This window comes from Pleuronectes platessa, chromosome 17, assembly GCF_947347685.1.
Source record: "Pleuronectes platessa chromosome 17, fPlePla1.1, whole genome shotgun sequence".
Classification (NCBI taxonomy): Eukaryota; Metazoa; Chordata; class Actinopteri; order Pleuronectiformes; family Pleuronectidae; genus Pleuronectes; species Pleuronectes platessa.
In genome coordinates, this window is record NC_070642.1 from 20,062,318 (window position 1) to 20,077,273 (window position 14,956).

General features: G+C 44.3%; 1 protein-coding gene across 1 annotated transcript in view; it reads right to left on the reverse strand.

Moving 5' to 3' along the window:
* The window catches only part of LOC128459851 (nesprin-2-like), a 63,739-nt gene that overhangs the window by 42,011 nt on the left and 6,772 nt on the right, over positions 1–14,956 (reverse strand). The window contains 25 exon segments of the mRNA XM_053444778.1: positions 791–1,858; positions 1,960–2,130; positions 3,716–3,830; positions 4,029–4,165; positions 4,284–4,607; positions 4,743–4,889; positions 5,384–5,657; positions 6,507–6,614; positions 7,134–7,339; positions 7,725–7,928; positions 8,105–8,206; positions 8,295–8,462; positions 8,797–8,955; positions 9,066–9,216; positions 9,310–9,441; positions 9,892–10,427; positions 10,794–11,112; positions 11,855–12,021; positions 12,121–12,264; positions 12,434–12,568; positions 12,845–13,516; positions 13,937–14,089; positions 14,174–14,367; positions 14,444–14,540; positions 14,768–14,936. Of these exon segments, the coding sequence (XP_053300753.1) occupies positions 791–1,858; positions 1,960–2,130; positions 3,716–3,830; positions 4,029–4,165; positions 4,284–4,607; positions 4,743–4,889; positions 5,384–5,657; positions 6,507–6,614; positions 7,134–7,339; positions 7,725–7,928; positions 8,105–8,206; positions 8,295–8,462; positions 8,797–8,955; positions 9,066–9,216; positions 9,310–9,441; positions 9,892–10,427; positions 10,794–11,112; positions 11,855–12,021; positions 12,121–12,264; positions 12,434–12,568; positions 12,845–13,516; positions 13,937–14,089; positions 14,174–14,367; positions 14,444–14,540; positions 14,768–14,936 (6,052 nt within the window).

The window sequence follows — 14,956 nt, forward strand, 5'->3', positions numbered from 1 at the left end:
GAAAGATTTACACAATTAATGTTAAAGAAGGAAACGCGTTCTTCGGTCGGCCCCCTGATCCGGATCCACAGTTTTTCCTTTCAACTGGATCAACATGTTTCCGAAAGAATTTAATAAAACTCTATAACTGGACTGAACATGCGTTTGAATTATGACATTCAAATGCCAAATGGTGAGAGGAACAAACGCACTGAAGGCCGGCGAGTTCCCGGCTGACGAAGGACAAAACTCGGGGATAAATTAACGGTTGCAAAATGTCAGAAACATTTAACACACCCCCACTTTGCCACGAGGGTACGACAAAGGAAAAGGAGGATGGTTTAGTAAATGTCATGTTTGATAAGTGAATATTTAAGATGCCAAGGAGTGTGACTTCATCTGGGACACCTGTGGACGTCTGCCTGCTCAGAGGACAAACTTCTTTAAACCTCTTAAAATCTGCGGAGCTCAACTAACTTCTTTCAGCTTCTGTTTCTCTGCTTTTATTCAAATCTGGAAAGCAGCTGTTGTTATCATTTTGAAACCGGACTTCATTGTGGCCTAGAGGTGTAAGATGTAAGACGAAATGACCTTCGACCTTTGTTTCAGAGTCATTGAGAGATACATGAATATTTTATCAGAATAATCCAAATACCTGCAAATTGTTTCCATAAAACCTGTTAATTTCATACACTAAACTTTATTAGAGATTGATATTGGATTAATATCAGGGTTAAGATAACTTCTTCTGACCCTAATTCTACAGTGAAATTCAAAGATGATTTTTAGTAAAGAAGAAGAAGAACCCCACCTGTCCCTGTGTCAGCATCATGTCCTCCAGTGAGACAGGTAACTTTGATTCACTCTGTCCTTCCAGCAGCGAAGCGTCCTCTCCACTCTCCGGCACCTCGGAGTGTTTGGACTCTGCTCGTCCTCTACCTGCGCTCGCTGTCCCCAGATCAGTTGTTTCTGCTTCATGGGCTCCTGATAATTCTGCACTGGTAGATTGCACCTCCTCTAAATCTGTGCTCATTGACGTGAATGGGTTTTCTAACAGGGAGTCGGCCACTTGACACACATTGGATTTCGGCCTCTTTGAATAATAGCATTTCAGGTTTGTTTTGACTGTTTTAACACTGATGAGTGTTGAGAGCTGTTCCGATGTTTCCTCAGTGAACTGCCCGTCACTTGTCTCCCTGTCCAATATACCAGTAAACCCTTTCACTGGTGTCCCACTTGGGTCCTCACAGGGTTTCTCTTGTTCTCGAGCAGCAGCGGTGAATCCCATAAACGTGTTTGACTGTGCCGCTAAACATCCAGAGACTATTTCTGTGGCAGAAGAAAGGACGTCACTGTGCTGTGCTGCCACGGACGTGTCACAGTGCGGTGACGGGTTTGAGTCCAGGGTCGAGGGAGAGTCTTGATTCGATGGTTCAGGGTTCTCACACCGAAGTGAACCGGACTCTGTTCTGCTATCAATGTTTTCAATATCATCATTTGGCCTCAGATCAGTTCTCGAGTCTATTTCTGGTGGATGAGACGTAAACTGTTGGATTTCTGCTTTAAAAACCTCAGGGACCTTTTGGACTTGAGTAGATAATAAGGCATCTTGTTTGGCTGTTGGTATAAAACTAGTGGAAATATTCTCAGCTTCTTCATTAGTGTTTCTGAAAGGCTCGGTGGAGGGAGGCTGTTTTTCTAGAGTGCAGAAATCGCCGGTGGTTCTTATTCTGTGGTTAGAATTGTCCTCGTCTGTGGCAGAGGGGGAAGGACACTCTGGGGGACACGTCTCATCCGCTGCATGAGGTGCGTCCCTTTCACAAGTTCCTCCTGCCGTCTCTTTGTCGTCCAGTTCCACTTCGCCACGACCTGGACTCACCTGTGCAACCCGGGACATTGAATGAAAAACATGAACCTCACAGTAGAACACGGCCATCGACGCTTTGTACCGTGAGATTCTGAGGCTGAAAAGAAACTCACCGGGCTTTTAGACGGGCCTTCAAGTGCACATGTGCTTCCCCTGAGAGCGGCTGAAGCAGTTTCCTCCAGCTCCGTCCAGACGTTTGTTCCAAAACAATTTAGGAGAAAATCTTTGCCCGAGAGCACGGAGAGGAGATGTCGTCTCAGCTGCAAACCTTCATCCAGAGCGGCCTGCCAGAGCACAGACACATGTCAAACTCCAGCAGAGACATCTTGTTTTTAAAATCACTGACCAAAAGGACAGTGACAACTATTGTTGTGGTGTCGCAACAACCGACACCGTCTGTGCTCTAACACTTTGGAATGCCTGGTATGTTGAAGCTGTGTGAAGTTGAGTGAAACTGTACTTTGCATCATGTTCACAATGACAACATGTCAACAGACTGATGCTTGGCGGGCAGGAAGCTTTCCATGCTCAGGTTTAAACTTGGTCAGCAGGTTGAGATTTAATCATTTTTAACGTTGGACAAAATACAAATTTGTGAGAAATGAGAAATCAACAAGAATTCATCCTCTGGAGAACATGATAACATGATTATTGATCAATATCCATCGACTAGTTAGATGATATTTCACTGAAAACCAAGAATGTCAAAGTTAAAAGTCAGGAAATCATCAAATCAGTTTGATTAATCATCACAGAAAAGACAATTCAGCAAATCAATCTATTATTTGCTGATATACTTCAGTCTGGACTCGGTGACTATGTAATAAATAAAGTGTCTATCACGGCTAAAAGACAATTAGGATATTAGGAATTTAGCTCAAATCTTTTCTTTTCATAAAGCACTGAGATTTAATCTGTAAAGTTTGCTCGGTAATTTTTACATTTTAACATCAGTAAATGATTATCATGTCAAATCATTGACAGCAATTTATTAACCGTGCGGTCGGATTGAAGAGTTGTTGGCAGCTGCAGATTTCAGGCTGATGGGGAAAAATGAGTCACGACATGTTTATGATCATCGGTAATAGAAAAAAAACATTTGCTGAGATGAGCCACATGCTCCCCTGTGAGGACGGAGCAGCATGTTCCCCACGGGCCACACAGAGGAGGAGGAGGAGGAGGAGGAGGAGGAGGAGGAGGAGGAGGAGGAGGAGGAGGAGGAGGAGGAGGAGGACTTATTCCCATTTCAGTAAGAATAGAAGAATAATGGACCTGTGGCATTTTAAGTTCTTAAAAAAACTCAAAAGTCCTGCTGGGGAGAGACATTTTATATTTTTTCAGATATGACAAAATAACCTTGTTATTAGCATATGGCACAGAAGTTGAAAATGTAATAATATTTCCCCGAAAGCCATATTTTGTCTTAATTTACACCAAAATTCTATTGAAGTTCGTTTTTATCAAATAATACTGTCAAGGACTTTAAGCACATAATTCTTCTGACATTTACTTCACAATAAGTAAATCAGAGGAGACTAGCTCCAAGGTGTGATTCTCACAGACGTGTTTTAAAACAGACGTCACGGAAGCCGGAGAGGAAGTGGCGTGCAACCAAGATGATCTCCGGGGATCCTGGAAAGATAGCCAGATAATGTAAAGTGGGATTTGACGCTATACAAATAAGATTCAGGTTTTTGTGAGGAACTACACAGTCACACGATGGCCCTGGGGGTCAGTTAAAGTCCAGCATACGTACAGTTTTCAAATTCATTTTATTTTGGATATGGCTCAGAATGGATTTATTTAAATGCCAAAGGCAGGAGCAGATGTTATTGTCTCCCTGGATGGAAGCAGAGATATGAGTATTACCTGGCTGGGCGGTGGCGTTTGGCTCCAGTGCTGCAGCTGCCTGATGACCTCCCTCACCCTGACAGCAATGTGTTCAGCACACTCCTGCTTCTCCTGCAGGAAAGTGGACCTGAGGCTACAGAGAGGACACAAGAGGGACAACAAGCCGGCTGGAGATGAGTCCCAGTGATATTCAGAACTTGTTTATATGCATGTGTAGCAAGAGCGTTTTCAAATAGACGGTGGTTCTTTGATTTTGCAGGACAGGAAGACAAAAGTCACAACCTGAGGAATGCAACTTTTGGTTTGTGAAAGCAGGAATAAGGTAAAGTACCTGTTAAGGTCTTCAACAGCTCCATCAATGTCCAACATGACATCTGCAGGAAGCATTTCTTGTGCGGCGCCGGACTCTCCAATCTCCTGCAGCACGTGAACTCTCGCAGCCCACGAGGACAACCTGTCATCGAAGTCCTGAGAGAGAGGGACATGTGTGTTTGGGGATTGAAGATATCATCAGCTGTCATGAGATTTCATTCATAAACCAATTAAAATAGGGTAAATCCACATTTTAACAGATCTTCCACTTCACCTGGATCGTGCTCCACTGCTGTCGGAGCTGGCTCGTGTCGGGGAACACGTCATGGTTCACAAACAGTTTTCCAACTTTTCCAGACAGGTCTTTCAAAGCTGTCTGAACGCAGGAGACGTCTTCCTTCACTCGTTGAACCCTGCTGCTGTTTCCTGTGAGTGGGGCCAGCTGCTCTCCAACGCTGCTGTCTAGTGCCCTCTTGTGGTTTTGCTGGTCGCAGTCTTGCTGGGACAAACTGGTTTGGTCCTCGGCGGCACAAGTGTCCTTCAGCATTTCAAGTTGCAAAGTGTCCTTTTCTAAGTCGGTTACTTCTTGTGGTGACACCTGGAAATCAGAGAATCAGGCTTAAACAGTTACTTTACATAGATTCATTGTTTAAATCTAGAAAGGAATATGATATAAAAGATGCACAACAGCTTATTCATGATTTAAGAGGTCAGTTCACTTTATGGATATCACCTCCAGAGCTGGTGCATCAGTGACAAGTGCAGAGGAGCTTCCCTTCTGGGCTTGACTGGCCGACATCCTGTTCTGCTGGGAGGTCAATGTGAAGAGAACCAAATGTTCATCATCACTCCGACGCTCCTCGAGGTGGCAACATGCATCCTGAGGACATGTCAGGGGAAACAGAGTCAGAGGCCTTCTACAGGAATGAATGAAACTCTCTCTGAAAACCACATGATCCCTTCATGGACCAAACCAAGCTCCACAAGCTGTTTAACCTGGAAGTTCACTCTGAATAAAATGGGGGCATTGATGTGATATGACTTTCCACGCAGTTTAAATGTCTCTATGATTTTTCCAGTACAACAAACAGACGAGTTTGTGTGAATTCCAGTCATCACAACATCAGTCTACACAACGAGCAGACACTCCTCAGTTTGAGACAAGTAGGAACAAATGTAGAGGTAAAGAAACAACAGATCAGTGGGACCACACCCTGAGGTGATTCCACACGTTTCTGTAATCACACCCATTCACAACATGCTTTATTGCAGAATGTCTTGATACTTGAATCAGACTGAAGTATTTGAGGAGCACTTCACCTTCAGTAGATCAAGTTCAGATGTGTTTTGCGTGTGTGGGTGAAGTTTTCTTACTTGAGCAAACTGAATCCTCTGCTCTACAGGACACTGGGAACTGGAGCTTTCACCGAGTGGAGCATCAACAGGTTTCCTCAGATCTCCGAGCGAGGACGGTGCAGATTCTTCCTCCCTGCTCGGCGAGCGCGGCTGCTCCTCGGTGCCTTGTAGTCTGTCGGCGTGGAAGTTGCATCGCTCCAGCAGTTTGCTTCCTCCGTGCACCAGCGCAGACTCCTGAAGGTTACTGCTTTGTAGGGACGACAGGAGCTGGCGGAGGAGCTCGGTCCTCGCCCTGCAGAGAGAAAAAGGGAGTTGTCGTTTGGCTGCAGTTTTTTTTATTCTTTCAAATGTTAATGAGGGAGCAAAAAAAAAATGAAGGTTAGTCCCTGTCAGGGCCAAGGTTGAATACTGATGTGATAGATAGAGTAAGTGGAGGAGAAGAAAATCTGTCACAGCCTTGCAGCTCAGGAGGATAAAAGTTCACCTCCACTCAATAAACAAAGTTTCACATTGAAAAACTACATATTTTAATGTTTTTTACCTGATTTGATTGAACTTTTAATGGGGAAAATAGGATTGTGTCATTAAATATATCTCAATTTATAGTTTTCCATCTCATTCACAACAACTCACCCTGAATGTTGCTCTAGTGTTTCTGATTTCAAAGTAGAGCTGCTGTTTATTTCTTCACTTCATCGCTGATTTACTTTTACAGACTTTTCTGCCTCTTTCCATCTTTCTGGTTTAATTAAATCACAATACAATTGGATATAAATAATAATTATTAAATTTATTATAGTATCAATGGGTGTAACTGAGCAAATCTGCCTCTATATTAATATTGGTGCATTTGTGCATACCCCTCTTTAATACAAGAAAATACCCTGCCATCGTTATAGATTATATTATCATATCAATAATAAATGTTGTTTTCATGTGCAGACAGATTTGCATATGGAATGATTGATGATCTAATATTGTTGTATTATTGTTGAAGTCATTAAACTTGCTTCAACCTAAATACTCCTCTCACATTTCTTGATAACGCCTCATGAATCCAAGTTTATATCTTATTTTCTACAGGATTTCAAAAAGAGCACATTGTACATTACATGCATTCAAACAGAATATGATTTTTAACCTGAGTTGAAGTTCTTCTTCTTGCTGGAGACTAACATCCTCGTCCTTCGCTGCTGTTTCCTCAGCGACTTGCAGCCATTGCTCCAAATGCTCGCTCTCCCTCTGCAGCCTGCGACAAACACACATACACACACACGCACACACACACACACAACATGAATGCAGGACTCACACAGTCACACTCGTGAACAATATGCACAAGCTGCTGTACATTAACGTGAGAAAATGAGAGCAACAGACAGAGGAAGACAGAAAGGTCCTCTCATGGTTAAATGTTGTACAGTAAATATATTTTCTACTTTCTCCAGTGATCACAGTCGATCCTTCTTTCAGACTCTTTTGTATATTCAGTTCAGGTTCTGCCTGTTTTGTCTCTTTGTGCAGGTTCACGTCTGAATGAAAGCCAAATAGAAGCTACTGGATGATCATTTTAAAAAGTGAAAGCATCTGAACAGTCACCAGAAACACCAGCTGAGCAGCTTGTTAAATTGAGTGATGAGTTTATTTCATGCTACACAGGTAAGACGACATAGATTATATTACAGTTCTACTGCTGATTTGTAAATCTTTACACATTAAATGTACAAATTTACACAGATTAATGGAAAAAGCTTTTTGAAACTGGCACCTGTCGAGATCCTGGATGTTCCGCTGAGTCTGTTCTTCCACCTCAGAGAAGAGCTGATGTGAGCTCCTCACTTCCTCCTGCAGCTGCATCACCTCTGCAGACAGACTCTGAAGAACATCTGGACTGGAGACTGAGCTCAAGATACTCAGATCCTCCAGAAGACTCTCTGCCTGCTCATCCTGGGCCTGGAGCTGCAGACACAGATCCTGCAGAGAGGAAGTAAGAGCAACACATATTTATTTGTTTGGTGACTTCTCTCTGTTGTTATGTCTGTTTCCTCCTCAGGGTGTTCGGGCGAAATTATTCCCCAGGGGCCCAAACACCAAATGAAAGGTTCCCGGGAGAAACCAAGTGAAAAGATGTTGAGGGGGTGTTGATTATGTTTACTTTTAACACCTATATTTATAAATATAGGAAAGGAGTTGATAGAAATGTCCTTTGAGTATTTGCACATAAAATACTTCCACTTCCACAAAGCATCTTCAAAATAAGAATGTAACACGTGCATATGCAGGATAATATGATAAAGTTTAAGTGTGAAGATAACAAATATATTATTTAAATCATATTATTTTATGTTCTCCCTCCTACTTTAAGTTTTGCGAGCACTGCTGCCACATCTGATCCACGGAGAGAGAGGAGGGAGTCCCGGATCTTCTGCAGGGACGTGAAGCAGTCGGACATCCTGGCAGTGATGTGTCCCTTAGCAGCCACCGTCTGCCTGTAAACGTCCTCAGCCTCAAAGACAAGCTCCTTCAGCTGCTCCAGCTTCTTCCTCATCTGGGTCTCCACCACCTAGACGAGGCAAGATCAACAGAGAGACGGACAAGACACTGTGACTCCAAGCATGTAAAAAACACTGCATATCAAGAACAGTGGTGTTTCAGTTCAGTTCCTTCTCTTCTGTCCATCCTGGCAGTTTGATATCAGCCTGAAACATGAACAGCTGAATAAAGAGCCTCATGCTTCACCTGCAGCTCCAGCGGGGGCTCAGTGCTTTGAAGCAGCGTCTGGATCTCTGTGGTTCTTCGTTGGAAACGCTCCACGATCTTCTCCTGGGTCCAAATCTCATTCTGGGGACAGTGAGAACGAGGTTATTGTTATTTAAAGGAAATGTAGAAACCTGGAGATTATTTAACTGTACTAAAAATCTGTTTTTACCTGGAGTGTGTGGATGTCGTCCTCAGACTGAAAGGAGGGACACTGAGCGAACGCTGTTAATTTATCGGCCGTCCACTTGTCCACCTCCCCCCCGAGCTGGAGGACTCCATCCCACAGAGTCAGGCAGAGGTGCAAGTTCTCCAGGTGGGAATCGGTTCTTTCTGAAATCTGCAAGGAAGTGAGATGTTGTCTTATAGCACCAGACTCAGCCAAATATCACAAAACGTGAATATTTACTCATGTTAATACCCACTAGAAGCTTAATTTGATCATTCATGAGATCATCCTCACATAAAACAAAGAAGGTGGTTAGTTCTGCTTTAATAACTGTGGTTTTAATTAGTGAGAAAATACATAACTGTTCAATTGAATGACCATAAGAGGTTTGACAAACTATACATTTCATGGTATCTATTTTTAAAACCTCAAAATTCAGATTTTTTTGTGTGAAATATCTGTGAAACACCCTTTAATAGTGAGTCGATAGTTCAAAGTGTCTCACATCCAGCCAGCCGTCCATGAGAGAATTGGCCTCGCTCTCAAACTGGAGGACGTTGCACTCGGGCGTCTGACGGAGGTGAGTGTGAATCTGTCTGCAGACGCTCCGGACCTCCTCCACGCCCCCCCCAAGGCTGGTCAGCTGACATTTAGTTTCCTGAACCTGAGAGAACACACACACACACACACACACACACAAACATAAAGGCTGTGGTGTATGTCTGTCAATGCAAAGACCCTGAGTCACAGCAGAGGTCAAAGTTCATGTGGTACCTTGGAGTGTAGTCTGTGCAGGTTCTCCCTCCCCATGTAGGAGGCCTGTTCCCCGATGGTTCCTTCTGCTTTGTGCAGTGTTCCACGCAGCTCCCCACGAACGCTCTGAAACCTCTTCAGCAGCTCGGTGAGCACACAGCACCGCTCCAGCCTGTTTGTTATCCACACACACACAACACACAACTTACAGAAAGGCAACACAACTACAGTGAGAGAAGCAGACTGCGTTTATTTAACTTGTTACCGTTCGGTCACAGCTCTTGTTGCCTCTTCCCAGACGTCCTCCACCTCGGGGCTCGGACTCACGTCCTGAAGGTGACGCAGCTCAGGGACGAGGCCGGAGAGACGACTGTCCAGCTCCGTCAGGTCACGTGACCTGAGGGGGGTGACACCAGCATCAGTGTGTCAGGAGGTTGCACATCGTGAGAAAACAGCATGTGGAGGTAGGTTTGAATTATGAGCATTGCATAATGTTTATTAGTTTCGTTTTAATAAGCTCAGAGAGAGGAACATTGCAGGACAATGTTTAGATCTGGATGATATAAAAAAAACTACATATGTCTGTGACTTTTGGGAGAAATGTGATTAAAATACAAAATAAATTCCATTCTGGGTTTTAATATATCTATAATTGAGGGGTGATGTGTTGGGTTTAATGCTCATATGTTTGTTGGATGTTAATTCATTGTTTTCTCAAAGGTTTAGACATAAATATCAGAAACATCCTCATTCTGATGCAGTAAAGTTCATCAGTTAACAGTTCCACCCACATAGGGAAGTTACAGAGAGTACATTAGTGTGATTTGGATCCAGGTGAGTGTTGTACCTCCTCTGCAGAGCAGGCAGGGTCGGCTCGTTCAGCCTCAAACTCTCAGCTTCTCCTTTGATTTCCATCAGTTCTCCTGACAAAGCAGATCTCCTCTGGACCAAGCTCTTCTTCTTCTCCTCCTCTTCTTCTCTCCCTCTTCCTCTCTGCTCCTCACACCTCCACGTTAGTTCCTCTTTCTGCGTCTCTGTGTCTTTCTCCTCATCCAGCCTTCTCCTTTTGGACTCTGACTCCTCTTCTTTGCCACATGGAGCGCCATGCTCCTCCTCCTGTGTTCCCCCCCACTGTGGAGAATCATCCCAAGTCTTTGGCCCACATGTCTCCATAGGAGTGAACTCCTCCTTCATCTGCTCCTTTCCCATCAGTTGTTCCTCGTCTTTGTTTTCCCTGTGCATGTCTCTCATCAGCTTCTTCTTCTCCACAGGGGGCTCAGACCACGACTTGTCCACATCCTGTCCCGGTACCGTCCCCGTCTCTGGGAGGACAGTCCACTCCGCCGCCTGCTGGGTCTCCACCGTGTCGATCCTGACCAGCGCCTGGGAGATGAGAGAGTAACGTGGTGACAGAGGATAACCAGGAAAAGAGGGAGCGGCCAGCCGATCCAATTACAGAGGATTAGTGTCCCACAGCTCAGGCTGTGACTTGTAAAGCCCATCACAGATTCTACTGAGAGGTAAGAGGACGGGTCACTTTAAATTAAATGTTTAAAGTAAATAGGATTCATTTAACGCTAATTAACGTGTGCAGTTTTCAAATTATGATTTAATTTGGAGCACGGACGCTACAGATTGAATACTGCATTAAAAAACAATGTTTGCATGAAGGAAATAGCAATTAAAACTAAATCTAGAAATCTAAACGTTTTTAAAATCATAAATTTGAGTGGAGCTGAAAGATCAAACCTGTATCTGCTGGTTTCTCTCTGTCATGTGTAGGAGTCGAACATTCAGAAGCTGCTCTTTGGCTCCAGGTGAAGACTTTTCATTTTGCTCCTCAGACCCGAAGCCTCTGTGATGTCTCAGGAGGACGTGTCTCTCTGTGGGGACGTCCTGAGTGGACAGAGGCCTGGTATCACCGTGATGTGGCGCTGAGCCGTCCCCAGGTGAGAGGACTCGTTGTGGGACGTCCGGGCTCCGTCTCGGTGGCCGGTCCCCGCTCGGCTGTGGTTCGGAGGACGGACCAGTCGCTCCCAGTGGGGTGTTCGCCCCGAGCTGCTGCCTCCTGCTGGGTTAAGAGACTCGTGCATCAGGGGGCGGGTCGGGGGTCAGACAGTCAGAACTAGACTCAGTTAGAACCAGAACAACAGAAGATTAACAGACTGGACGGATTACACTCTGACTATTGTTATGAAAGAAGCCGTCTGCCTCATTAAATGCTACAGTTCACTCAACGATCAGTTTAGACATGGTACAAACTGAGTATGGAACTTTCATAGAGACGTGAGGTATTGGTGTTAATTTATTTCGATTTTTACAACTTTTATTTTACATAATAAACAAAGCAGAAAAGTTGCACATTCATGTTTAAAGTTTGGATGAAAAATCTGTTTATTTTCTTAATTCAAATTCAATATATTTGGTTGAATTTACAGTTATTTATGACAAAGTTTCTTGTTAAACTGTAGAATATGAAGCCTCGATTTCATTTCTGTGGGTCTGATAATGACATCTTGTGAATTACTGACGTTTTTATAATATATATATTGGTGGATATATTGGTAAAGGAAATGTTTTACTCCATGATATCAATCTCTGACGTTCTTCCTGCTGTTTGAAACTATTTTTTTTATCTGAAATATGATCAGAATTTCTTTTGCAGAACACGTACATTAATGACTGAACCTAATCAAATAACATCCAAGCACTTTCCAATGATTACCAGGCCTCTAGTTGAAAATCAAGGCCTCACAGTTTGCAGGTCTTCAGGTTTTCTAACTTCCTTCCTACCATCGGCATTATCTCACCTGTGAGCTGAGAGAACTGTGTCACTGGGTTGTGTTTCCTCTGCTTCCTCTGAAGTCTCCCGCTGGTATGTGACCCGGCAGGATGACTGACCTGGAGTCAGCGTGTCACACAAGTCTCTGAGTGATTCCACCTGCTCGTCAACAGAGGCAGCTCCGTCCACGACGACCTGGGAGCAGCAGAACAAACCTCAAGTATCTTTCTCTCTGGTTATCTGATCACCAGACAGTTAGGGCTGGGTGTTAATGCCACAGGGTTACACATGTACCTGCTGCTGGTGCAAACAGGGATGGTCAGTCTGGTCAGTAGCTTCATGCAGAGGGTTAGTATCAGTTTGCACAACAGACAATGATCCTTCACTGATCTGAGACCACAAGACTGGAACAAAGGCAGCTATTTCTCTCCTCACATCCTGGAACAAGTGGAAATTTGCTTTATGGAAGTTTTTAGAGGAAAACGAGTGAGAATTATGTTAATAAAAGGGCGTTAAATTATTGGATTATATTGGGAAAACACAAAAAGTAACCCTGGTACTATATATAAAAAGAGACAAGCTTTTGACTGGGCATCACTCTCTCTACCTCCCACTGCTTTCTGACTGAGTCGGAGAGGAGCATCAAATCCTGGAGCTGGGGCCCCGAGCAGAAGGCCCCCAGCCCCTCCACCGCCTTCAGGAACTCCTCCAGGGCGACAGGCTGCAGCATCTTTAAAGCTCGCTGCACAGAAAACACACACAGAGCTGGACGAATACACACAAACAGACAACTGCAGCAGCAACACAAAGCCAAACACCACAGACCTTGAACGAATGTGTCCTGATTGTGAAGTTGAATCTGGGGTTTGAAAGTTCTGGATGTTGTTGCATTTAAAACTTAAAGGTCAAACTTCTTGGAGCTTTTGATAAGCAACAAACAAATATAGAGCTGAACTGAAAAGTGTAGTTTTTGGCAAGAGCTTCTACTTCTATTTTCTTTTAGTGGTTCAAACTGTACCTGTTTCTTCTTGGCCTGTGACTCTGAAATCTCTTGGCCACCAAACAACTCGATGGCCTTCTGGATGCGTCCCTGCAGATGAACTCTGGACTTCTCCAGTCGGCTTCTTGCCATTGACTGAGCTTTGGAATGAACCTCACTGAGAACCATGACTGGAGGCCTTGGAGATGTTTTGGTGAGCTGCTGAGAGTTCTGCTGCTCCGATGAGCTTCCGTTCTCCTCTGTCCCTGAACTCGTTCCACGTTTGGACAGAACCAGACGTCTTTGAGATGTTGGTCCAGCATTTTGACTCCAACTTGAAGCTTGAGATTCGGTTATTGACGGAGGCTGTGTCGTGGATTTCAACTCAGCTTCTTTCACAAGAGGAGGGTGAATATGAGGAACTGGTTCCCTCACTGGTTGAGGCAGCATTTTGATTTCCACAAGAGGCACAACAATGGTGGTTCCAAACTGGTTTTCTCTCCAGCTCTTTGGATCACTTAGAGTAAGAGATGAAGACTGAGGTGGAAGTTGACTTGGGTCCTGGGTTTGCAGGTTAACGTTCTCAGACTCCTGTGCACGATTACTTCTGGCCACAACCAACATCCCAGTCTCTGGTTGTCTCTGCGTCTGATGGACTGGTTCCCCCACCGGCTCCTTAAACCCAGGAGAACTTAACATGCCAGGAATCTCCTAAAAAGGTCAAAGATACAAAGTTCTCTCCATCAGGGGGGGGGGGTGTGGGCATCTCAAGTCATTAGAGATGCATATGAATTTAATGTAAATTAGTAAATTAGACTTTTCCAGAAGGAACCGTCAAGATCAAATGAACAAGAAGTACTTTAAATGCATTATTGAAACAATGAATCTCCACCTGTTTAAATAGTGGTGCAGTTTTTTGTTTGACGATGTTTCACATACATCCTGTGAGCACAAGATAAATACTCATCACCTGTCTGGACTTGTTCCATAATAACAAGTGTCTCACCTCAATCAGATAAAAGAAACGATCAAACTATTTGAGCAGGTCTTGGTGTTCACACTTTGGAAATAAGTCTGTTAATCCTCAGCATTCAGGTCTCAGGTGAAAATAACAAGAATTTGCAAACTCACAAACTTTGTCCTCTTCATGAATGCGGCCCACTGCTTGTTGAGCGAGCTGAGTTGTCCGGCGAGCGTGCGGCTGGTCGAGGTTTCTGTCACTTCAGTGAGAAAGTTCCCCGCCTCATTCAGCTGAGCGTGACATGACGTCCACTCACTCAGATCCTGCAGGAACAAAATCCAGAGTTAAAAGCATTTTTGTGATTATCACCATTTACACTGCATGTCATTCAGCTGAGGTCACGTTACCTGAGTCCCTGCAGCAGGCGTCTGGGTCGTCTGTGTGAGCCACGTCTGCAGAGACACCAGGCTCCGGTTGTAAGTGTCCCACGCAGACATCACTCTGTCCATCGTCCCCCTCACGGCCGTCACAGCTCGTTCCACGGACTCAGCTTCGCCTTCTGCTTCTTTCACCTGACGATGAACGAGCTGGGAATCTTCACCTGAGGAGAGAACGGGAGGAATTCACCATCTACAGAGTTCATGTCCTTGAAAAGATGAAGATCATAGACTTTATACCTAGAGCTGCTTTGCTGGTGTAAGCGTTTGCCTTCTCCTTCAGGTTTTGTAGAGCGTCCGTCAGAATCACTATCATGCCTCGACGCTCCACTGTTTCCTGGACGAGGCACATAAATAAAACTCATTGCTTTTTATGGTTTTTGGAAGCATCATTTATTAAATAATAAGGGCGACAGGTTGGAATTGGAGCCAATTTATAGCCAAATCTATGGAAAGCTCAAAAAAGGCTTTGTTGTTTAGTTTGTCAGCTTATAATTAACATCATTTTAATATAATTAATTTCTCCAGAGTTTCCTAACTGGTGTAAATCAGATCTCCACTCACATGCCAGTCCTGCAGAAGCCCCCGCACGGCCTCCTCTGATCTGTAAGACGTCCTCCACGTCTGGACCTTGGCTTCCAGGCGGTTCAGGAGATCCAGAGCCGTGTGACGACACTCCTGGTACTCCAACTTGATCCCGTGATACTTGGTTGTGACTCTTACGTGAGTTACGCTGTTGAAAAAGACGATTAA